The sequence below is a fragment of the Rhea americana genome, unplaced genomic scaffold (assembly GCF_003343005.1).
Source record: "Rhea americana isolate MKP2758 unplaced genomic scaffold, rheAme1 scaffold_424, whole genome shotgun sequence".
Classification (NCBI taxonomy): domain Eukaryota; kingdom Metazoa; phylum Chordata; class Aves; order Rheiformes; family Rheidae; genus Rhea; species Rhea americana.
The window spans coordinates 262,091-286,371 of NW_028186562.1; the positions used below are offsets into that span (position 1 = coordinate 262,091).

General features: G+C 53.0%; 2 protein-coding genes across 6 annotated transcripts in view; both read left to right on the top strand.

The window, feature by feature from the left end:
- The first annotated feature begins 50 nt into the window (after positions 1-50).
- On the top strand, positions 51-20,582 carry KLHDC3 (kelch domain containing 3). 4 transcript variants are annotated; one of them, XM_085315259.1, is made up of 11 exons: positions 65-487; positions 5,757-6,003; positions 8,340-8,516; positions 10,841-10,956; positions 12,416-12,487; positions 12,716-12,929; positions 13,222-13,308; positions 14,513-14,621; positions 19,575-19,648; positions 19,803-19,881; positions 20,005-20,582. In XM_085315259.1, exons 2-11 carry the CDS (start codon positions 5,850-5,852, stop codon positions 20,069-20,071), a joined length of 1,149 nt encoding a protein of 382 aa, XP_085171385.1. In that variant the 5' UTR covers positions 65-487; positions 5,757-5,849; the 3' UTR covers positions 20,072-20,582. The 4 variants fall into 4 exon arrangements, with proteins under 4 accessions (XP_085171387.1, XP_085171388.1, XP_085171385.1 ...); XM_085315260.1 differs by lacking the exon at positions 65-487 and adding an exon at positions 2,769-2,872; XM_085315261.1 differs by lacking the exons at positions 19,575-19,648; positions 19,803-19,881; positions 20,005-20,582 and adding an exon at positions 14,712-16,087 and having other exon boundaries at positions 51-487.
- Positions 20,583-20,703: 121 nt separating this feature from the next.
- Positions 20,704-24,281, top strand: part of RRP36 (ribosomal RNA processing 36) — a 12,376-nt gene continuing 8,798 nt past the window's right edge. The window contains exons 1-6 of one of the 2 annotated variants that reach the window (XM_085315258.1): positions 20,706-21,776; positions 22,349-22,515; positions 22,627-22,763; positions 22,936-23,041; positions 23,193-23,439; positions 23,699-23,808. In XM_085315258.1, the coding sequence (XP_085171384.1) occupies positions 21,676-21,776; positions 22,349-22,515; positions 22,627-22,763; positions 22,936-23,041; positions 23,193-23,439; positions 23,699-23,808 (868 nt within the window). In that variant the 5' untranslated portion in view covers positions 20,706-21,675. Of the gene's footprint in view, positions 21,777-22,348; positions 22,764-22,935; positions 23,042-23,192; positions 23,440-23,698; positions 23,809-24,281 lie in introns of both variants that reach the window. The other variant, XM_085315257.1, reaches the window with a different exon arrangement.

A 24,281-nucleotide genomic window follows, 5' to 3' on the forward strand; every position in this document is an offset into this window, starting at 1 on the left:
GCCTCCCCGCGCTCCTGCGGGTTTCCTCGGTTTCCACCTGGGCTCGGCTGGTTTAACAGTTATTATTTATTTATTTACTTATTTGACGTTGCCGGGTCAGCCCGAGAGCGAGCAGCGGCTGGGGAGAGGCCGAGGCGCGCGCCGCGGGGAAGCGGCGGCCTTCCGCGCCAAACGCAAGCTCGAGGCCCACAGAAAAAGGGGGGAAAAAAGGGAGAAAAAATTAAAATAGAGAAAAAAATCGCCAAGCGGAGGCAGCACCGCTCTCCGCAGCTAGGGAACGCAGAGATGAAGCGGGGCTCTGGCGCTTGAGGTCCCCAGGGCGCCGAGCGAGGCCCGTCTGCCCGTGCCAGCTCCGCGGCTGTTCTAGCGTGGCCCGGGCGTGAGGCCACGGTGCGAGCGCCCGAGCGGGCGAGTCGCAGTGCCGGACAGTCGGGTAAATGTCAAGCACGAGCGAAGAAATCGCGCCGTCCTCACGCTGCCTCTGACAGTAAGTTGGGCGTGCTTGAAATAGAACTGTCTGTACGGGCTGCCGTGAGCTGCACGGGCTATTTTAAGTGCTGCTAAACCTTGCGACTGGCACCTTTGGGGAGGCAGAGGAGCGAGGCAGCCGCACGGTAGGGGTCTGTTCTCCCGCACAGCTTTTACGGAGGCCGAGGGCTGCTGCGCTCGGGGTGCTGCAGCAGTCCCGGGGGTGATGAAGACGCAGCCTTGGAAAATGCCGTCTGCTTCCTCTGGGGTGTCTCTATCCTGCTCCGGGAATTGAGCAACTTCTCCATAGCAAGGCTAATCCCAATAGCTTCTAGAAGCGGCTGAGGTTTCCTTTTTTGGATGTAGGAGAGGGAGCCAGCCCAGTGAACTCCTTGCACAAAGAAGCGAGTCCAAGAACATAGGTTTTGTTCGAAGATTGTGGTCTGGTTCCGTGCTTGAAGCTTGTCTGTAGCCGCCTATTTTGAAATGATTTTGTAGCTGATTGTAAGGCTTGAAAATAGAAAGTCCGTAGCAAATCAGCAGAGCAGCTGAAAAAGAGATCTCTGACTGGAAAAACTCTAGCTACTATTTTTTTTTCTCCCCAGTCTATGCCACTTTGCTCCAGTGACCACAACAGGTTTGGAAGGTATTCTTGTGGAAAATTATTGAATGTGTTTTCTGGAGGGTTTTAGGTGCCTGTATGCTGTATCAGTAGACTTGTGTAAGGCGCGAGCTGGGACAGTTTGAATGAGGGTTGTTCTGGGCGTTATCTGTGGCATTGGGTGGTTCCTCGTAGGTGCTATATTCGAAGAACGTAGAGCTGACTTAAAGTCTAGCTGTCCTCTTGCATAGCAGTGAAATGTCCTGGGCGAACTGCTGCGTTCCTTTTGCTGGGTGTCAGCACTGATGAAGAATGAGGGAAGCGCTGAAGGATGTCCGCGGATGTTTCTCCAGCTCACAGGCTGGGGAGCTTCTGCCTGTGGTTGGGTGCTACGTCTGCCCGCAGTAATGCGGTTGATAGCGACAGCAGAGAGTGGTCACAGCGTGGCTGTTTTTGCACTGCTTACCTGGAAAGCCTGTACCGGGCTTCGTGATACTGTGCACAGTGGGTGGAGGGCTTCTCACGTTTCTTTTTTGAGTGCTTTTGATTTGACCAGCCTGTGCTTGGTGGCACAGAAACAACTCCTTGCTGTGCCCACTTTATTTCCAGCTGTGGTCAACATCAGGTACTTCAAAGGAAGGACTCTGCAATGGCAGGTGAGGTGCAACCTGCTTTTAGAACTGTTCTTACTGCTGGCAACTAATGACAGGACCTACAGGGTGTCAACCCAAACGTCTCTGCGTTCTGTGCTGGACAGGTGCTTGTCAAACTGGGGAAAGGGAGAGCGTGAATATTGCATGATTGCTGTCTGCCTGAGTGCAAAAGGAATCAGGAAGGTCTGTTATGTTAGTCTTTGGAGCCACGAAGAGGCAACATGCGCCTCGGTGAAAGCCAGCAGCGGCTCAAGCAGAAGCCTGCGCTTCTGCCTGCGAGCCCGCTTAAAGCCTTGCCGCCTCTTCTCCCTGCTCGAAGTGGCGGGGGAAAGCTGGAGATCCCTGGTTTATGGTGAGAGAGGGAATGCCCAGATAGCAGAACATGGGTGAGCGTGGTTTCCTCGGTTTCATTTACTCTAGAAAAATCCTGCTTCCCGTCCTGTAAGAAACCGATATTTATTTGGATGGAGCTGCTTGGCCTCCCTGCAGGTATGTTGCCATAGTTCGTGGGGACTTTGGGGTGCAATTCCAGCTGGGGCAGGCTCAGCGGCTCCCAGGAGATTCCTTGGACCTTTAAGCAGTGCGAAAGCCGCTCTGACGGAGATGCAGCTCCATGTGCGTGGAGGGGCGCGCTCAGCAGGGCTCAGTAACGGGACATACGAGCAGCTCGGGCTCTGTGAGAATCCCTGTGAAGGACAGCTCTCTCCTGCCAGGAGCTGGCGGAAGTAGCGAGAGCTTCTGTGACTTAAACGGTTCAAGCTTAATTTTTCTTCTGTGTGAAAGCGCTTCCTTCGATGCGCCTCAAACGGCAGCTCTCCTTTGCTTCGGTTTGTGATGGAGGGCGCAAAGGCACCAGGCAGCTGAGCCCGCTTTGGTTCTCTCGTGCAGTTTCTCTTGTTGAGGCTTCTGCGTTTATAGCCTCAATCCTCATTGCTGGAGGCAGAAATGAGAAAATGCAGAACATGTTTTGCAAAACTTAATATATAATGATTTTCCCTAACTGTATTATATTGGTTTTACTGTTCCCCACCCCCCTTCCCATCTACAGGCTCTTCTCTGAGTAATCTTTAAAGCTGAAGGACTCTTGAGGTCTGCTGGCTTACAGGAGGTGTATCGGTGCTTCCTATTAGGAAGTCGTCATGGAAAAGAGGTTGGAAAAGGGCATATTTATGTCCTCATTTAGATCCTATAAATTAATACTGGGACTCAAATTCCTGAAATGGAATTTAACTACACATGGGGTTACAGGGCAGGAAGTAAAGAATTTCACCCCGCAAAAAAACTTAATTCGCGCTTGCAGGTAGTGCGGAGGAATTCATAAATTCCTGTGGAATCACAGGAGGAATGGGGAGAGGAGGTGGCTCTAACACATGATTTCAGAAGAGGCAGGGTAGGGGAGAGGCTGAGGCTGGGCAAGCACGAAGGATGCAAAAAGTGGGATGCAGAGGAGAGTGGAGGGTCTTGGTGGGAACACGAGCATGGGGTGAGCAAGGAGGAGAAGAGGTGAACCTGGCCATGACTGAGAAGGGAAGGACACGTGTCCCAGGCTCTTGGCAGAGGCAGGAGGGCATAGTRACAATTTTAGGGTAGGGTTGCGGCCCATGGCAGAAGCAGCAGATGGAGTCTAGCTGGATGGTTTTATAAACTGCTCTTGGAAATGCGGCTCCTGGAGAAGAGCAACTTTTCACAGCAGCTGCTTTAATCTTGTGTTTTATTCTTTAATGTATGATCCTATAAAGATCATTTCATATGTCTGACTTCTGATTATTTTATTTTCTCATAAAGCAAGTGAGTTTTTAGGCGTACCCTGGGTCTGTTGAATCACAGTAAAAAAAAATGCACGTATATATATCCTGATTAATTCTTTCCTGCTTATTATGAAGGTGATACATCTGAAGTGTAAACGCTAACTAAAAGACATGATCATTCCCCCSTACCACCTCAGGTAGTCCGTAAAACTATTTTGCCTTAAAGGTTGGTTATCTGTGGAAAAAGCTTTCAGAGCAAGTTAGGCCTTGTGTAAGACTATAATTGTAGCAAACAATGTTGTGACATTGTTGCTACAGTGTAAACATTGTTTCCTACAGTGTGACAAACAGGAGCTTGAGCTTGAATCTCTGCTGACCAGATAAACTTCTTAGGATGTATAGCTGTAATTTCCTGCATTCATCTCATTAGTCTTAATTATGAAACTGTTCAGACAGGAAAGCCAACTCTTGCTGGTACCAATATATTAACTGAAGGGAAGAACATCCTGACCTGCTAATAACGTATTCCTTGGGAAAACGTCTCCAAATGCGCTCCCAGGAGTGGAGAAGAGTTTTCCTGGCCTTTCTAGCATAAAGGCAAGCTTCTTCATAAAACGTCTGGCCGCCCAACTGTGCTATTATGCTCTTTTATTCCTGGAGGAACCAAGCAGAAAGCTCATTAATAATGCTAAATTTATGCTATTAACCTTCCTGGATCAGGCTCTGTCTTAAAGATGCTGAAAATATTGATACTGCGCTAATAAGCCCACTTACACTGCTGGAAGGGTCTCTTACTAAATCAGTTAACAAGGAAGTAGATTTTGGAAAGTARTATTTTTTTCAGGTGGTAGTTCATGATTGAGGCTAAAACCAGACTTAAATGGCAATATGTGAAGCTTTCAAAACAGCCTAAAAGGTGACTTTGGTCTCCATGGAAGCTCGTCTGTTTTGTAGCTTTATGGAGGACTTATACAAGAGTTGCTGTCTGACTTTAATTTATTTTAATTTTTTTTTTTTTTTTTTTTAAGAGAACTGCTAGAGCTGAAGTTTGGAGTAGTTCTAGATGTACAGGCAAGTATTCCCCTGTAGCAAAGCGAGGCTGTTCCTGTGCTCTGCTGGAGAAAAGTTTGATGTGACCATGCAATGCTTGCTACTCAGACATCCCTCCAGCTTTGTTCCTCAGTGGTGGAGTTGGAAGTGACAAGSGGGTGGGCAGCTGGGCCAGAAAGCGTGCCGTCGTACCGTGCTTAGCCTGGCGATGGCTTGTGCAGTCGCCTGCGTTGCAAGCTGTGGTCTTGCTTGGCTGGTGGACTGGGGAAAGCCTGACAGCTCTGGGGGGTTTCTCTGTGCTTCCATGCGGAGCAGCGCAGCATGGCACTACCCTTTCCTGGTGCGCAAGCTGCTCTCCAGCKGCTTCAGAAACTTGAGAAAAGAGGAAAGTTTGCCTTGCCTTGAGAAAGCATGTGGAGAAGTATTTATTTTCATCATTCTAAGGCATCCCCAAATTTCTTTGTGTTCTGCAGATGTTAAGATTGACAGAGAAGTTTACTGGCAGGTTTAGTTTCGTTCTGCACTGAGAACTGACTGCTATAGTTTGGAAGCCCTTGAACGGTTTTGAAAATTGGATGATTAGCTATATCTTCCAAAGCACTAGAACCAAGCAGTGAAAGAGGGAATTTTCTGAAGACTGGCTGAAACATTGACTTTGCTTTTAGTGACTGTTTTTCACCTGGAGGGAAACTATTAAAAGCTTGGACTGATCTGCTTTTTCAGAAGTGTCAGAGCAGGACTGTGCTCCACTCCCTTAGATCCAAAGAAGCACCTCCACAAAAATCAGCAGTGGTGACTTCTCCAAGAGCTGGCCCAAGCCATCTGTTGGACTTGTGAAGTTTATCTGTTTCTGAACTCAGTTAATATATTACAAAACGTTCATTGTTGCGCCTGAGTTTGCAGTGGGAGAAAGAGCAATTATTCTGATCCTTGCTGAAGAGCTTTTTCCCCAGACCAGGGGGTTTCTGTTCTCTCATGTTTAATTGAGCTGGACCTTGGTGCTCAAACCAATGAGTCCGAACGCTAGTGTTGTAGTGCACCTTCATATCAAGTAGTGCTGGCCTTGTTTGGGTGACAATACCTTCTTTGCATTTCCTTCCCCAGTGGAGAGTAAAACCATCTGTGGTGGGGAAGTAGATGAGTGAGGATACAGCAATGTGACCTTTGTAGCTGGCATTCGCAGTAGGAAGACCTTCGAGGTGGATGATGTTATTTTAGCATGTATCTTTGTTGCAGAGCCAGGTGACGTCTGTGCAGCATGATGGTGGCCTGAGAAGCATGAGGCTGTGGCACCGGGGGCCCTGAAGGCTGGTGGGCTCACGGGGAGGAATGCTACGGTGGGCAGTGCACTTGGAAGGTGGGCCTCGAAGGGTGAACCACGCTGCTGTGGCCGTCGGGCACAAGGTATATTCCTTCGGTGGCTATTGCTCTGGAGAAGACTATGAGACTCTACGGCAGATTGATGTTCACGTTTTTAACGCAGGTAAGAGTGCTGCGTCCTTTTGGTGCATGATGGAATGGCTCCTTGGGCTCAGCTGGCAGCTTTTCTTGCCCACTGCTGCTGGAGAGGGAGATGTTATACTCTGTCGCATGTCTGACTAATTTCCAAAACACTTACCACGTCGATGGGAGCCTCCTCTGTTGTGCAGCCCTGTGCTTTCAGCTTCAGGAACAGGGCACAGAGGGGCTGTAGTTCAGGAGACTGCTATGGGAAAGGCTCACCAGAAGCAACCACAGAGTCAGCAGCTTGTTTCATCCTTTTTGTTGGTTAGTACTGGCTCAAAACTGCAAAGAGAAGCTAAATTTAGTTGAATCAGTTCCTGTGTCCGGTTTGTAGCATGACTGTGCTCAGCCTCCTGGTAACATGGAATTGCCAGTACGCCAAGTCAAATCTTCAAGTTTAAATTCCTGAGCCATTTCACTGTGGTGGCAGCTGACAACTGCTGCTAGCACGGTGGAAGCGGCAGGGCCATGTGGTTACAGTGCAGGCCTGCTGCTTTTGGTGATGGCTAGCCACTAGATATTGTGAAGATTCACAGTGTGGCTCAGCAAAGCAGCTGGAGCTGGAGTTATTTTTGTAGGGTAACCAGTGTGTCAGGAACCAGTTGGAGTCCTCTGTCGATGGAGCACTTCCCTGTAATTAGGCAGGTGGCTAAAAAAACTGCGCAGGTGCTTGGATGGGTCCAACTGAACAGATGAGAAGATGAACTTAAGAGGAACAAAAGCAGAGAACCAGTAACTAGTTTTTGGATGGCATGCCTAAATGCTCTCCTAGCACTTGGGTGGGATGTAGATGAAATTACTTTGTAGAATGTGGTGAATTCGCTGCTTTAGGTCTGAGGTTTGGAGAATATGGTGACTCATGCAGTAGTGGATAAGGTGGTTGGTTTGCACGCAGCCTTTGAGATGATCTGCTTGCGTTGCAGAGGGGAGCAACACTCGGGATCTCACGGATGAAGATACTCAGGTATAGGCAGAGAGACTAGTTTCTCACAGACCGGACAGGCGAGCAACGTAGCTTGTAAAACATGCCAGTAGAGCACAGCTCTCATGGAGAAATAGTGATTAGTGTGCCCAAAGGAACGCTCTTGCATCTTCCTCCCTTCTTACCGCTCCCAAACATTAAAGGGTTACGATACTGCATCCACTGCTTGGGAGGGATGGGGCTGCAGTCACACTTGGCTTTCCAAACCCTTACTCAGCTAGCGCTGTCAGGTTTCAGCGCTAAGGCCAAGATGCCATATTCGATGAGCTAAAGAGCAGGACTGTCTTGTAGGTAGGAAACACACTGTCTAGCTTGAGTTTAGCATGGCTGTGCTTCCTCAGTGGCCTTCTTGCCTCTGTGATGGACACTCACCTTTTAAAATGCCTGATCCTTCCCCTTTTGCTCTTTTGGTATTTCAGGGCAACTGCAGCCTAACTATTTTCTGTTATATTTTTTATCTCCTGGTTGAAAATAAAACTGGAAGCAGTATGCATGGCCAAAGGATTGTGTCTGGGTGCTGTTTTGTAATGGCCATGTAATACTTTCTGTGACTTGCAGTGTCGTTAAATCCTGTAATACATGTTGACTGCTCTGGCTACTACTGAAAATGGCATACAGGCTCCCAAGAAGTAGAACCTGTGATCACAAGAAACTCCTATTAGTAACACAAGGTTAGCAGAGAGATGTCTAACACTAGAGGTGTGGGTGGGGGCAAGGGTCTAGAGTTTAAAAAAAGAAGAAACCAACATGAATCCTTGTTCCTAGGGTGCTACCATGTTGCTTTACTAGGAATGCTGCCTCAAGGCTGAATGATACCGTTGAGTGTGTTCCCTTGCCTGCTGCACTGAACTGCTCTTGGGCTGCCTGTTTGTCTAGCTTTGAGTCTGTTCTTCAGAAATGTCACCAGCTTAAACTAGTTTCTGCATTTGTTATCACCCCTGTGCTTTTCTTTCCATTTTGGATAGGGGTGTTCTGTTTTGTTTAATTGAATGTGCTGTATTCCCCAACCTACTCTCTAGGATGAGCCAGAGTGGAAGTCTCTTCAGTGTAGTTGATGAAAAAAACGAAGACTGTTCAGTCCAGTACTTCACCCCTCAGGTGCTTCTTCTAATCTCCTCTGTGACAGCAGACTTGCGGAAGGTTATGCTTCCATATTTGTTGGCTACCGGTTTTTCAGGGTCAGGCACAGCTTTGTTTACTTATACTTCTCCTGTACCTTGCTGCAGAAGCTTTCGTGAACACTCTCTTGATCCTACAGTGTTCCTAATCAGTTGTGACCTGTGAGCACGTGTATCAGGCTGACACTTGACATGAGCTTGAACTTCTACTTTTAGTGTCTCTGCGTTGGATCAAGCTGCCTCCAGTGTGGACAAACAGCCGAGACCATGTGAGAGAGGTGCCCTATATGAGGTATGGGCACTCAGCAGTGCTCATAGATGACACCATCTACATATGGGGTGGTCGCAATGACACTGAGGGAGCCTGCAACGTGCTCTATGCCTTTGATGTCAGTAAGTTCCAACTTCTTGCCCTTCCTTATCCCAGCTGCTCTTGATGAAGCCATCTCTCTGTTCTACTGCATTGCTCTCCAGCTTGCTGTCCTATCACTCAGTGTCTCTATGAAGTGGTAGTCTGGAGCAAATGGGGGCAGGAGAGAAATTGGTGTGTTATCAAGAACATGAGAGGCATAGTGTGCCTAGCTGGTTCAGCAGGTTTGAAAGAGGAACAGGATGGTCAGTGGATCTGGACACTTGTCTCTCTAAAAGCCTTGAACAGAAATGGCGGAAGCTGTCTCATAGTCAAATGGCTTTTAATTTTTCTGTTGGCTTTGTGTTGTCTCTCTGATAGTAACTACAATTGAAGCTATCGTTCTCTGTGATACACTATTCCTTAATGGTGGCTGAAGGTTGCAACAAGAAGGGGATGGAGCTCTTGAGGACTCTAGGGTGGCCCTTCTATCTGTAAGAATGAAGCAGAGTTAGAAATAAAATACAGAAGCAGTCAGAGACAGGATGGAAAAACTAAGGCAAGCATGAGCCAGGTTAGACAAACCTGAAAGGTAACTCCTTGAGCCTTTCTGTTGGCTTCTTCATTGTGCTGTTGGAACATCTAGGGAGAACAGAAACTGGGTGGATGGGAGCACTGGGAAAGGGGAAGGGAGGATTACGTCTGGATTCTAGAGGCAAGTCCAACCTAAATACTAGCCAGGAACAAACTTGCTGGGCTTACAGTAGAAGTGGTTGGCCACGGGTTCTTTTCCTTGTTAGGAAAGATCTCGCTGCTTGGGAGCTGCTCTCTGGGAACAGTTAATTGTTTGGATTTTTCTTTTCCCCCTCTGACACATGCAGCTGAGAAGCCACCAGCAAACCTCTGTGTGCTTTACAGTGGGAACTGCCTGATGTCCCTGCTAAGTCGAGCACTTTAGCATTAAGTGAAAATTAGCTGAAAAGCCAGACTTCAGTCCTGGTCCAAACCCTGCGCAGCTATTTGTACACACTGTGCCTGTCCCCTGCCAATCCTGGAAAGTGAGACTGGCAGTCCTTTGGCTGTGATGGAAGCTCCACTGTATGAGTTTCATCAGGATCAAGACCAGGCTTTGAAGTCCTGGCTGAGGGCATCTTTTTCCTCTGGGGAGGGAGGTGCTGATCATAAGTTGAGGTCTTTTCCATATCTAATTTGACACATTACACTTGGCTGAGCTCTTGCTGTTACCGTGTGACTTGGCTTGGAAGCAGTCCTGTAATGGATGGGAACTCAATAGCTATCACAGCTTTCTTGCTCGCAGGCTGCCCAGGGATTCTGTTGACCTTGCAAGCCCTTTTGTGCAGTTCCAGCTGGGCTTAGGTAGATAACTGTGGCCAGAGGCCAATTCAGAGAAGTTATCCTCTCCCAGAGAATGTTGCTTTGGCTCCAACTTTGCCACTTCCTGAAATAAGCATTGCTGTTGGCCGCGTTCATGGAGCAGGGCGGGGGAGAGGGAAATGTCTCCTGCTGTCTCGAGGCTTATCTGTGCCTCTCTGTGGGCTTCTGGGACAGGTGCCTGTTTGTGCTTGGCAGTGAGTCACTGGCTTAGTTCCACGTTGCCCTGCATGGAAAACAGCTCTGGCTGGATTTAAAGTTCTCTCCTAAATCAAGCCAGTCGCTGGAGCACGTAGGGTAAGGGGATGAATCTGGCTGGTGTAGACTTGTGGGGAGCAGTGCCTGAAGGGCAGGCAAATGGGAACAGCAAAGGGTGGAGAGCAGAGAAGGCTCCCCTTGAAGAGGAGATGAAAGCGTAACAAGAGGAGCAGATAGGATGGGGAGAGCGGAACTCCAGAGGTGAGGATGTGGACAGTAGCTCTGTTGACATGAGCGGCTGAATGACCTCAGACTAGGTTTTAGAGCGCTGTTTTTCTCCGTCAGTTACCTTGCGTCTCCAAGCTGTGAGGTCACTTGGGCCGCTTGGCGCCGTTGCTTCATTGTAATTGAAACTGTAAATGCAGAGCTGAAAAGTGACTCACTAGTAAGCTTTGCAAGAGCTTCAGTATAAATCAAACAGTGCTGTGCTAGTCACACCTAAAACTTGAGTTTATTGTGGGGTTTGGCAGAGTCAGTAGTCTTGCCCTGAGACTGAGGTCCTCTGTCACTGTGCCTGCTCTGAGGAGGCTTAGCTGGGTGGCCTGACTTGAAGAAGCTTGCAGTCTCTCTGCCTGGAGAAGCACGTGCTCTGTATGAAGGAGTGTATGTATTTCTGTCTCAGAAACAGCGTTTTCCTTGCCCCCCAAAGAGTAGTAAAGAGCTACCCCATCCCCACATCTATTGTGTTTCCTTAGCATTGCCTTCTGTTCTGTTCTAGACACGCACAAATGGTTCACACCAAAGGTGTCTGGAACGGTCCCAGGAGCAAGAGATGGGCACTCAGCGTGTGTCCTGGCAAAGAGCATGTTTATCTTCGGAGGCTACGAGCAGCTGGTGAGTAGTGTCTGTGACAGTTCTTTGGAGATCCCTGGAAAAGAGGGTGCTCTTATCCAGGACATGAGTAGAGGCAGGGTAAAAGGATATGCTTGCATTTATAGTTACTTTCATTTTATAACTTGGCAAAGTTATGGCATAAATTATCCAGGTTAGGCTCCTGGTTTTGTGGAAAAGATGGTTGAGAAAGTAGATCCACAAAGACTAGTGGTTTTATTGTTTTGATTGGTTTTTTTTCCCCCAAAACAATGTATTTTATTCTTAGCGGCAAAAGATGTTTGCCCGTGTCTTGGCAAGTAAGCCACCTAACAGGTTAGAGGATGCTTTCTGTATCTACCTGAGCGATTGCTGGCTCAATTCTCAGCCAAATTTAAATAAAGATAAATATATATATAATTATAGTAAGTATAAAAGTATGTAAGTGTATATATTTATTTATTTATTTTAATCTGACTGAGAAGTGAGCCAGAAAAATCCCTTTCCAATATCTGCGGTGTTGCTTTGAGTCTTGATCGTGGTCTGTGCGTGCTCCCTGTGTTTTGTACCTATTCTCACATCTTGCTGAGCCCCTCCAGCAAATGCTTACTTGTCCTCCCACAGAAGAGTACTTTGAGCTGAAGGTCATCCTGCACTAGCCATCAGTGTGCTTAATGCTCCTTGGAGCAAATCCTTATGCTCTGATCTTAAAAAGTGGGTAAATATAATTTCAGCCTATCACCAGGCTCCATAAAAGCTGTGCAAACTCATCTCTGTCTATCTAGAAGGAAGCTGGAGCTCTGTTATGGCAGACCCTGGGCTATTCTCCTTCTTCTGAGCGGTATAGCAGTGCCAAATCCATAATCTTGATTACAGCACCAGTACAAATATGATCTGTTTCTTAACCAAGACCAAACAAGCCTGTAGCCAACTTGGTGCTATCTCCTCTGGCTGGAGGAGTGGAAGGCTGCACTGTCTGTGACTGCAGGCCCTTCTGCGCTGCTAGAGACAGATGAGTTTTGTGGGATCCGCAGAGCCCCACCTGTATTTATTTTGAGGGAGCTAATTACCTAGGAGTAATCTCAGCTCCCTTCTACTTCTCATCTTGTGGCCTTAGCAGAGTCAGCTGTCCAGTTACGCAGCTCCCTTCTTCTGTCACTACATGGAATAGGGGCAGGTACTGCAGGGAATGCACGTGTTGCATGTAGGACTCAGTCTTGGTCATAACAAGTGAGTATCGAATAAATTGGAAGGCTGTAGAGGGAGAAGGGACAGCTTTGAGGAGAAATGGGCTTCACCTCCCCCTTGTGAGGTGATGAGTGTGCTGCTTACCCTGATGTTTTGGAGCTAGCACCCCATCTCTCTGGAAGTGCTGCCTCCAAAGGGATGCTCCAGGTCGCTAGGAGAGCGTTCTTTCCTGGTGCCGGGAAAGAACCACACTGCCCAGTCCCTTGGTGACCAGGCTGCACTGCTGTTCTTCCAGGCCGACTGCTTTTCTAATGACATCCATAAATTGGACACCACAAGCATGATGTGGACCTTAATCTCTGCCAAGGTCAGTGTCTGTTTTCTCACTCTGATTTGTGGGGGAAGTCTTGTCTCTGACACCCTCTGGGATAGCTGCCCACCATTGTCTCACAGATTGTCTTGTTTGGCTGCGATCTGCAGGAGGAGGAGTTCTCCAAGATCAGGCAGCCACTCTTCCAACTTCCTCACAGAGATGCGTCCTCTCCCTAGGTAATCTGCCTGCTTTCTCTAGTTCTATTTTAATCTGTTTTTGCAGGGTACACCAGCTCGTTGGAGAGACTTCCATTCGGCTACCATCATTGGAACAAAGATGTATGTGTTCGGTGGCAGAGCTGATCGGTTTGGGCCATTTCATTCCAACAATGAGATCTACTGCAACCGCATTAAAGTATTTGACACAGAAACAAACTCCTGGCTGGACTCCCCTCCCACTCCAGTGCTCCCTGAAGGCCGGAGGAGCCATTCAGCCTGTGAGTATGGAGCTGCTGAGAAAGGTGGACAGTGGAAGGGAATTCCCTTGCCCCAGCAGAAGGGGTGTCTGGCCTACTGGGTAGAGATGTGGGGTGGCAAAGAACACGCCGAGCCTGGGTGTTGTGGAAAGCTGCTGCCTCTCACAAAGCCTTGCACCTCGCCCCGCGTGTGAAGATGTGGTAAACTAAGGGAGATGACCAGCACCCCTTTGCTTTGCATTTGATGTTGGAACAGGGATCAGCTGGGCTCTACACTGGGTGGCACACTGATGTCTGTGCTTGCTCCCTACAGTCAGCTACAATGGGGAGCTATATGTATTTGGTGGCTACAATGCGCGCCTGAACAGACACTTCCACGATCTCTGGAAATTCAATCCAGGTATTTATGCTTTTAACTTGCTGTGCTTGATAGTGCTTGAGGCTCTCAAGTGTGTAGACGCTCAGATGCGTGTATCCCATGAGGGCCTAGGAGCCTGCTTGGGAGAAATGGCTCTTCTGACAGCATTGACAGGAACTTGCTTGAGCCCCCCCCCCTCCCCGGTTCTTTCTTGTGCTGTTTCCAAATCTCAGTCAGAAAGCAGAAAAGGAAGTATTACTGAAAGATGCCCCTAAATAAAAAGTGATCTCATTCTTAAATATGCAGAAGTGTTAATAGAAAAGAAGGTACAGAGAAGCAATGGGGCTAGGGGATCCCGGAGACCATGGTTGCAGAAACCATTCAATCTGAGCTTTAGCATCCCCACACCACACTGTCTGGGTACCAGGAGGTCAAACTGTGCAGCAGAAATGGTGGTTCTTGAGCTGATGCCCTGAATATCAGTGAGCTACCAGCTGTTTGGTGCCCCCCCATACTTGGGTATTTTTGGCAGTCCGTTAAAATTATTTGTTTGCTGACTGCTTTGTGTGATGAAATCTTGTAAAAGCATTACGTGGTTATCTGAGAGCAGCCAATCTGCTGTTCCCCTAGCTGATCTGTGGTCTAGTGGCTGAGCTCCTGGAGATTTCAATGCTGCATAGTATAGCTTAATCATCCTTCAAAGTCCTTGCCATGGAGAGTGGACTTCTCCATGGCAAGGTATCTTCTTGGTATCTTCTCCACCTTGTTCAACTTCCCATACTCCCCCAAGGAGGGGATATTCTGTGTTTTCTTTGGCTGCCGACAGATGGAGCTGGATCCCCGGGTCTCCTTGCAGAGCTGGCAAGGGAGCCTGCCCGCCTGCTCCTGGAGCTTCACCCCTTGCATGGCTCCCCGAGCCAGCTGCCTGGTGTTCGGGCGCTGTAAGCAGAAAACCTAGGCGTGTTGCAGCGGATGAAGGGGAGAACTACTCCCGTCGCAGCAGGCAGAGCTCTGAGAGCTGTGCCTGGCATCTCGTGTGACGTTTTGGGAGCACTCTGTAGAATCATATTGTTTTGCCAACACAGCAAAAAGAGGTAGCAGACAGGAAAGGTGGATGTTGGCCACTTGGTGGCTGTAGGGCATGGGCCTCTGCTTTTTGTGTGCTTTGTTTAAATCCGTAACCTACCTATACCTGAGTCTCAGCCAGGCTTTCACAAGAAGCTGGTGCGTTTTTTTCCCCCCTTAGTTTCCTTTTCTTGGAGGAAGATTGAGCCCAAGGGGAAAGGCCCATGTCCTCGACGTCGGCAGTGCTGCTGCAGAGTTGGGGACAAAATCATTCTCTTTGGAGGCACCAGGTGAGTAGTGCGAGGCCTTTAGAGTAGCTCTGTAAAAGGGTTTTCCATGCCCTTCAGTTCAATTTCTTTCCGTGCTGTCTCATACTATAGTCAGCATCACTTTAGAGCCATGGGGCAACTGTCTCTCCACCTTACAAGTATCCAGCAGAAATGACACAGATCAGGATTCCTCTGGAAAAACTGGAAGACTGAAGATGTCCTGCTAGTTTGTTAAGTACCTGGTGACAAGCCTTCTTGTACAACAAGTAGGGGCAGGAGTGTGTAACATCCTGTTCAGGAGGGGTTGTGCAATTCTGTGGCCAAGCTTTCTGTGAAAGAGGTCTGGAGGGGCAATGGGGAAACAGCATTCTGCTGCAGAAGGACAGTCTACTCTGCTGCAGCAGATCGCAGATTCATTTACCTCCACTACATGCTGCCTGGGCTTCTCCTTGCAGTATCACTCTTCTTTTGCTGGCAAGTGCATCTATGAAGCTGCAGAGGGGTGTCAGTTCAGCTGGGAGCAGTTTAAGGAGCCCTTACATGTACCAAGGCAGCGTTCCCTTCTATGCCAGCTTTCCTTAGCGAAATTTCCTTTCACAAAGGAGACCTGGTGTTAAGGATTTAGCTGTCAAACACTGGAAGTGGTATTGTCAGGATGCAGGACAGCTGGATGTTGCCAAGAGCCTTAACAGCTGTGAAAAGAAAGGAAGGGGCCCATCAGCAGCACACCCTCTCTGCTCTCTGTCTGAAATGACGCATTACAGTTCTGGAGCACAGGTCTTTTTGCTGGCATCTGCCTCGTGTAAACATCTGAATGCTTTCAAGCCTCCAAATGGCTCAGAAACCTTTGGGAGGGCTTTTCCTGGGTCCCTGGTGGTGGCTTTTGGGGGACCTCTTTGAAGGCAGGCAGGGGACAAGACAGGGAGTCCATCAGGTGGACAGCTGCCACACCAGTGAGTGATGGGATGCCATCAAGCCAAAGGAGTACTGGGAGGGAGAAGCAATAACAGGAGGCTCGTATGGACACGAGGAAGTGCTCAGAGCATGGGTGAGGTACTCAGAGGTACAAAGTTTATCCAGTCTCCTCAACAGATACTGGGTGTTGCTCTGTACGGTAGAAGGCTTGGCAGGACTTGAAGGCAGCTCTGGAAGCTCTTCAATGCTACAGTCTTTGGTAGATGGTGCTGACTTTGTTACAGCAGCAGCTGAGCCCTGATATCAAACCTAGGCACCCTAAGAAACGCTAACAAACAACGGCAAATTCAGGAGCAGTTTTCCGGAGCGCTGTCTGCCTCTGCCAGGCAACACAGCAGTGTTCGCAGCATCTGCTGCCCCCAAACACTTCAACATTCAACATGCTCTTTAATGTCCAGGCTCAAGTCTCTTGTAGAGCAGTTCATCGGCACCAGCTTGGGATAAGAAGAGCTGCTGGCAGCCAGGAAAGTGGCTTGCTTGGACTTCAGGGAGAGTCTTGCAGGCTGGGGAAGGGGGAGGTGGGAGTGGGGGCTGTGCTCGCTTCCTGTAATGGTTATCAGGTGTGTTCTGGAGCTGCCTGGTGAGATAAGAAGTTTTCCAGGAAGTCGTTGAAATGGAGAACTCCCTGTGGTCTGCCTCCTGACCTGTGTTCTCCCACCCCGGCCTGGGCCGGGGGGCGGGGAGAGATCCCAGTGCAGGGGATTCAGCGGGATTGCTTGGTGGATAAGCCAGCAGGCGCAGCTGCTCTGGGGAAAGGACTGGCAAAACCCTCTTGTATCCTGTCTCCCCTCAGGGGATTCAGAGGTGCTTTTGCAGGGTGCCTGTTGCTGGAGCATCCAAATGCTTCGTTTCCTTTGTATTCCTACCTAGAGCCCACTCTTTCTGCCCCATCTGTGCCCTCTCTAAAGGAGGGGGGCTAGCAGCAATCTTGTCACTTCTGCCTAAAGTGACCAGGAAATCATGTTAACGCTAAGCTCAACTCATTAGCTATGTCCTCTTTTTCTCCAAAACCCACCAATACTACAGGATGCAGAGATCCCTCCCCAAGGAAGAGCCATGGGGAGATGGAGTACAGAAAAACAGAATTTAGCTGAGCACATTTTGACCCAGGTTTGCCTTGAGGTTTCACATTGCCTGATAATGCTCAGAAATACCTGGCTCTGGTGAGGGGACAGGGGCTCTCATTGGGTGCTCAGTGAAGGGCCCAAGATCCTTTACCAGCACTTTTGAGCTGCTGCTGAGCAGGAGTGGGCAATTTTGCTGGGATCTGGCTGGCAAAGGGGTGCTAAGCACCCTGCTGTCTCGGGAGCTGCAGCTCTCCTGGCCTTGAACTCCAGGCTTTCCCTGGCTGCTTGCGGTTTGGTGATAACGCTCCAGACGTGGTGCCTGCTGGCTTCCTTTTGAAAGATAAAAGATGCCGTAGGGACTGTGACGTGGATGTGAGAAGATTAGGTGGGGGCATGGTAAGCACACACGGTAGAATTGAAAGGGCTCTTGCCTGTACTCAGGCAGATTGGATCCATCTGTAACAGGTCTCTTTTGCCAGCGGTGAGCTGTGCCCCGTAGTTTGAACTGGCATTACGAGAACTGGGGAGGGTGGTACCATCTCGTGTCCTGGTGAGGTGTGAAGCTTGGGAAGCAAGTGACACTGGGATGAGACGTCGCAGCACAAGCTCCCAGCTAGGCAGGAAAGACACGCTGAACTTCCTTGTTGCAGACTGAAGCGGGGCTTGAAATGCCTTTCCTTTCTGTTAAACTCTCCGAACAACTGTCAACCACAGAAGAGCTTTCCCTTGGGCCAGGCGCTGCTGTCCCAGCACAGTCTGCTCTGCCTGCGCTCAGAGCACTGATCAGGCTGCTATGTGGCTTCGACCACTCTCCTCCCACCACCCGCCAAGACTGCAGGGGACCTTAGAGATGAGGCTGCCTGTTCCCCGGGAACGCCTGAAACGACTGCTCCCCTCTGGCATCCCAGCACCAACCTCAGATGGGAGCATCAACAAATTGGGGCTGGCTTAGAGCGGCAGTCCTGCAGATCAGGATCTGACGCTCACTCAGTCCTCTGAAAACGGGGACTCACTTAGTCCCCATTGCAGCATGGCCTGTTGGCACAACCAGGGAGCTGTGGCTGGAGCCTGCGGTCGAACGGAGAACGTCTGCACTTGCACTGCCGCGTGGATGTTTCCTAGCTGCTTTCTCCACGTTTCTCTCTCAGTGACTCAATGGCCAATCTGAAATAACTGCAGCACATCTTAACCATGTGAACACCGGAGTGATGAATGCTGTGTGGCTGGGCAGAACTGCTTTGATCTGAATGCTGTGCTGTCGGACTTGGCACGGACTTGCCTTCCAATCCTGCAGCAGGACCCCGAAGCTGCTGCCGTAATTGGAGGAACACGGTAAATGCCATAATTGGAGGAACACGGTAAAATAGGACGTTCTCCTGGCCACAGGCTGCCAAGCTGCGGGTTTTTGCTAGAGACTTTGTGTTAACCCAGTGGGTATGTGCAGCTAGTGCAGACAAAGAGGGGAAGAACCTGCCACTGCTGAACCAAGAGGAGACCTCCATGGATGCTAATTGTCAACTGCAGCCTTCACTCTGCTGCAGAAAATGTTGAGCTCCTGGAAAGCACCTTCCATACAGTCCCAAAAGAAAGGTGCTCAGCTTATTGCATTCCTGCACGCTGCGGTGCTGGAGCAGTGTGGCAGTGTTTGCCTGCTCTGTCCTCAGCAGCATCAGTGCTCCCAAGAGCTTCCAGACGTGAGAATCTAGCTCACGGGTTTCCATGGCATTACTCATGAGTAACACGCTGCCTGAGGCAGCCCATGAATGTTGCACAGCCTTGGGAAGCGAGAGCTGAGGTGTGGGCAGGCAGAGCTGAGCTGTGTTGCCTGCAACATACGGCTGCTCTTGTTGCTTCTCCAAGGACTGTAAGCCTGGATGGCCAGTGGCTACTTGTTGGTGCTGCCAACATCTCTGGAGACATGGAGACAGGCCATGGCTCCCCTGCCCTCTGGCCTTGCAGCACAGCTGCAGAGCCTTGCAGAGAGGCCTTCTGCGGCCCCCAGCTTTTCCCACTGGCTTCACTGGATGCCAGCACAGCTCTGAACTGTCTCGTGATGGCAGGTAGCATTGGACACTGGTGTGGGGCAGCCAGTGGGCCCTGCTTGTTGCACGTGGAGCAGCGTGTTTGGATAGATGCCTGTGCAAGCGTATCTGCACGTGGGAGCAGCTGTAGCATCCCTCAGTCCTCCTCTTGGGACCCTGGGATTCGGCTTTGCCTCTCTGAGGGGAGCAGAGGCAGCTCTTTGGAGGAGTCAGATCTGCTGAAATTGCTGAGCAGAGAGAGCCCTGCACTTGTGCTCTTGCTGGAAACAAGCCTCAGCTCTGGTAGCTGCTGATGCTCCAGTCCTGGGAAAGAGAGGGTTTGCCAGCACCCTGCCCATGCCCAGAGGATGGGTGCTACGGGCCTAGGGGAGGCCTCAGGGCTGCTCAGATGGCGGAGAGCAGTACGGGAGGTACCTGGGGAAGGAGGGGTGTGAAACAAGCTGCAGGGATGATAACAAGCAAAGGTTGCAAGCTGGGAAGAGGGGTGTTCCCTGCAGAGGGGAAAGTGCTTGGAGGGCAGGAAAGCAGCAGAGGCAGCTCTGGGCTGGGAGAAGAGCTTGCAGCTATAGAGTCGTCAAGGGGGCTTGCATGAGGTGGAGATGGCTTCCCCCATTCCCTGCCGTGGCTTGGGGAGGTGCGTGTCTCTGCCCAAATGCCGGAGCTGGCTAGCCAGGCGCCCGGTGCTCAGCACAGCCCTGTCTTCTACACTGCGGGTAGCTGGGTGAGTGATGGCTTTGGGTGCTGTTGGGAGGAGGAGGCGAAGGGTGGTTGAGGCCCAGATGTGGGGTGGGCAAGTTCTGGACTTTCTCAGCCCTCAGGGAGCCCCAAGGGATGCAATTGGGGTACGAATGTTTTGGCAGTGACTGACAAGCTTTGCTTGGCTCCTGCAGCCCGTCTCCAGAGGAGGGAATGGGCGATGAATTTGACCTGATGGATCACTCGGATCTCTACATCCTCGACTTCAGTACGTGAGCACTGCCTGCGCGGGTTGCGCCTCCTGCCGGGAGGCGTGCTTGCGAGCAGGCCTCACGATGGAGCACGGGGGACCTAGGGTGCCGGGGTCCCCCCGCAGGTCCTAGACGAGGATCGCTGCCGCTGACTGCGCCTTCTTTCCACAGGTCCCAGTCTAAAGACGTTGTGCAAGCTAGCAGTGATTCAGTACAGCCTGGACCAGTCTTGCCTTCCCCATGACATCAGGTACTGGGGTGCCAGGCGCCTTCGGGTGCCCCCTGCCCTCAGGGCATTGTGGCCCTGGCACTGCRCTTCGGGGCAGAGCTGGGGTCGCGCTTCCCCTCAGCGTGCCCTGTCAATGCGTTGCAGATGGGAGCTCGCAGCCATGACGACCAACAGCACCATCAGCCGCCCCATCGTCTCCTCGCAGGGCTGAAGCTGGCTCGTCCCTCTGCCTGCCGCCCCTACCCTCGCCCCTCCGCACACTGATCTCTTGTTCCACTGCCTGCATGAATTTTTAGCCCCTTTGAGCAAGGAACGTGCGTGAGCTCTGTTCGTCCTGCCCTCGCCAGGCCTCCCTCCACCCGGGTCGCACCTCCGGCAGCACGGACGCGCAGGCTCCAGGGAAGAAAGCAGCTGGTCCTGGCGCGGCGATTGTGAACCCCCTCGATCCATGCCGGCCCCGGGGCCTCTCGTGTTCCCTCCCCTTGCGCGGAGAACTGCGGCTCTGCTGCCCCTGTTGCCTGCCACGCTCCGAGGGCCTGAACGGACTCCCAGCGCCGGCCGCAGCCCTGGGCTTGGCCCTCGGGCTACGAACTCTTCCTGCGCTGCCTCGGGAGAGTGGGGGGCTGCCCTGGCACCGGACCGAGCCGAGCCCCCGCTCCTCTGCCTGGCTCCGCGTGTAAACCAGCAGCTTGGGAGGGGTTTTATAAACAGTGAGGCCAGGCGTGGGTTGACGCTGCTCTGTGTGTCCCAGTGGGGAGCAGCCAGGGTGTCTGGGGAGCAGGGTGGGTGCAAGGGAGGGGGGCGGCGGGTAGGACCTGCGCCTCCCCGCAGGGAGGGAGGGGGCAGCCCTGCTGGGGCTGCGTCTGGGCACGAGCCCGCCGAGGCGAAGCAGCCACGCGAGCGGAAGCAACGCAGGGGAAAACCAGCGAAGCACCCAGGATGTTCATTGGGACGCTGGTGACACAGGGGCGGTTGAGGGATGGCGGTGGATGTGTGCTCGGAGCGTGTGGCCGGGGGTCCAGGCCGTCTCCCCTGCTCTGAAGACCAGCGTGGGAGCGGGTCCCGCTGGGCTTATTTGACAGCTTGACCTCGGCTGCTGCGGGAGCTGGTTTTTTCACGCGCTGGCAGCACGTCGCTGTAGGCTGTGGCCAGCAATGGGTGTCAACAGGCTAGAGGCCTGAAGGGARCTAAGTTTACTCTCCCCTCGGGATGCTGGGGTGACACGTGCCAGGAAACACCCCCCGGTCACCCAGGCTCACCGTGTTGGGCAGCGCAGGGCCGAGCCTGGGCGCTCCCCGAGGTACTCCTGGCGCTGGGCGTGCACTGCTGTCCCCAGCCCTCTGGGGAGAAGGGGAGGCATGGGGCCTCGGGGAGAGGGTCGCCAGCACCCCGCTCATCTCTGAGAGCCCTACGGGCTTGGGGCACCAGGGCCCTGCACGTGCTGCAGGTCTCTGGCCCCTTCTGGACCTCGTGCTGGGCTGGGGGCCGGGAGCTGGACAGACGCATGCCCCACGGCAGGGGCCCTGCTGTCCTCGTCATCACCCCCTCCTGAGCTGCCAGATTTGCTTTAAAGACCCCAGCTTCCTTTTATTGCTTCCCCTCTCGGATTGCAGCCGGCTGCGGGGGTTATTTTTAGCAGCCTGCCTTCTAAAAATAGCCCGGAGCTGTTTGGAGTTGCGTCACCAGAGGTGACCATCCTCCGTGCAGCCAGGCTTGGCCCCTGCGCCCCGGCAGGGTACAAAAGGCAGCCGGCAGCAGCGGGGTCAGCGGGTTCAGAGCCAGTGCAGGAGGCGAGAGGCGCTCTGCATCGGCACCATGACCATCTTCTGCAGCCACTGCCACCGGCCGCTGCAGGCAGAGACAAGCTGCCCGCCCGGGAGGGCCAGGCAGGCACCAAGCGTCTCGAAGCCGTTCAGGTGAGCGCCCTCCCACCTCTCGCTCGCGGGGCAGCAGTTGCCTCCTAGCTGGGGAGAGACCGGAGCCACTTGGTGCGGTGCCTGGTGGCCCTTGCAAGGGGCTGTGGCCAGCTTGGGACACAGGGTGCTGCTGGCTGGCAAGCGGGGAGCGGGCTAAGGAGCTTGGAGAGGGCAGAGGCAAGTCCAACCCCCAGACCAAATGGGCTGGGGCTCCTGTTCTGGCACCGGCTGCAGCGTCTGCCCTTGCGCAGTTTGGTCACGTTTTTTGGGAGATCCTCAAGGCACAGGTTTTTGTCCCACCTGGCCTGTGCAGCAAGAGGGGAGCACCGGACATGACAGCAGGGTATCCCTGGGTGCTGGCCAGGCTACCAGCATCTGGGCACGGCTCTCCAACGGAGGCCCTGGGAGCTGCTTTCCTGGCAGGAGCTGGCATAGGGCACCAAGCCCATCGAGAGCCTGGCATCTCAGTCCAGCATCCCAGAGCTCGTGAGTCTCCCGGCAGCAGGGCAAGAGGGGGTGCTGCCCCTCTCCCCCTCGCTGGGCACGTCCCCCCCAGGCAACCGGCTTTGCAGGTCGACCAAGGGTGCCTCCAAGGCTCGTAGGGACCAGATCAACGTGGAGCTGCAGGCACTGCGCTCCCTGCTGCCCATCTCCTCCCAGGAGAAGGAGCGGCTCTCCTACCTCAACACCATGGCCCTGGTATGCCTCCGCCTCCGCGGGGCTCATCTCTTCCCTCCAGGTAGCTGTGGTGCTGCTGCACGTTCCCCACCGCCACAGCAGCTCCTCTCCATGCGGGGCACTGTTCCTGCCCCTGTTGGAGCAAGTGCTTCCAACCGTGCTTCTCCCGCAGACTCGGCTCCTCCTGCGGGACCAGCCTTCGGCGTGGAGCTGCTCTCCCTGCTGCCGGGGTTCTTCCTCGTGCTCTTGGCCAACGGCAAGCTGGCCTACGTCTCTGAGAACGTGGCTCAGGTGCTGGGCCTCTCCACGGTAATCCACAGAGCTGCAGCCGCCGTGTCCTTGTGCCTGTCCCAGTGCCTTTATCATGGGCCTGTTACCCACAGCAAGCCACCCCTGTGAGACATCCGGCTGCTTCAGCAGGCTGCGAGCTCGCCTCGTGCTCATGGCACGCAGCCCATGCTAACGGCACGCTCTTCCTCAGGTGGAGCTCCTTTCCCAGGGGGACACAATCTTTGACATGCTGGATGGGACGGCACGGGAGGCCGTGCAAGAGAAGCTCCTCCTTGCCCAGGAGCAGCCAGGAACCGGTAAGGCTGAGGAGAATGGGTGAGCCCTCAGGAAGCTCTCTGGCTCTTTGGGGCTGCAGTCAGGGACCCGCTGGGGCCAGCTGGCCCTGCTGGGAGAGGAGCCAGGCCCCTTGGAGAATCCCTGATCTCCAGCTGTTTTGTTTCCCGGCAGAAGTCACCTTTGTCAGCGAGATGCGCACATCCAGAGCCTTCCGGCTGCAGCATGGGGGGAACCGGGCTGTGGCTGTGCGAGGGCGCTTGGTGGCCCTGCCCAGGCCAGCCTCCCCCCCCGCTTCAGCATTTGTGGCTTTCTGCACACCAGTTGCGCAGCTGCCTGCAGACGGGGACACCACTTCCCAGGACGATGTCTTCCACAGCGTGCATGCCCTGGACATGACATTTACTGATGTCACGGAGAGGTGAGGGGTGCCTGCCCTCACCATGTCCTCAGCTGCGTGTCTAGGACAGCCAGGAGCACTTCCTCTCATCAAGGCTGGCCAGCACCCATGCGTGGGACCAAGGCTGGAGCCAGATGCTTTCGAAGCCTCTTTCCTCCCTTGTTTGCAGCCTCTTCCTGCACTCCTGTTGCTTTGTTCTCTCCTYGCCAGGCAGAAGCTGCTTCTTGCTGGCACGGTGCCCTGCAGAGCGCTCAGACCACGCTCCCATTTTCTTCCCCAGTGTCATCTACCACCTTGGCTATCGCCGGGAGGAGCTCATCGGCCACTCGTGGTACAACCTCCTGCACCCTGACGACACCCACCTTGCGGCTGCCCAGCACAGGGCCGTGGGTAAGCATGTAAGGCCTGGGACCACGTGCACGTTCCTGCAGTGTGGTCTGGCCACGCCTGAGACCTGCCTGTCCAGGAGGGCAAACACAAGGTCCTGCCCACTGCGGTGCCCTGCCGAGTGGCGTCAGCCTTCCTGGCCCCTTTTGGCTGGAGCCCCCCGGGCTGACGCAGCCGCTCGTCCACAGCGCGGGGCACCGGCACAGAGGCGGGAGCTGTGGTGCTGCGGGTGCTGCGCTCCGACCGGACCTGGGCCTGGCTCCGCACGGCAGTGCGGCGGGCCCGCGGGAGCCGCTCCATCTCCCGCACCAGCCGCGGCCTCAGGTGAGCGGCGGGAGGGAGGCACAGAGCCCACCGCGGGGCCCGGGCCGCCCCTCACGCCCGTGTCCCCGCCGCAGGCAGGAGGAGGCCGCCCACCTGCGCGCCTGCCAGCGTGGCCCCCCGCCACCACCGCCGCCCCAGCCGGTCGCCCTGCC

Bases quoted from the DNA above. Each gene is read 5' to 3' on its own strand.
- KLHDC3 (XM_085315259.1), top strand. From the start codon at position 5,850: ATGCTACGGTGGGCAGTGCACTTGGAAGGTGGGCCTCGAAGGGTGAAC. The intron at 6,004-8,339 runs GTAAGAGTGCTG...TTCTACTTTTAG, and splicing joins TGTTCACGTTTTTAACGCAG to TGTCTCTGCGTTGGATCAAG. The intron at 13,309-14,512 runs GTATTTATGCTT...TTCCCCCCTTAG, and splicing joins TCTCTGGAAATTCAATCCAG to TTTCCTTTTCTTGGAGGAAG.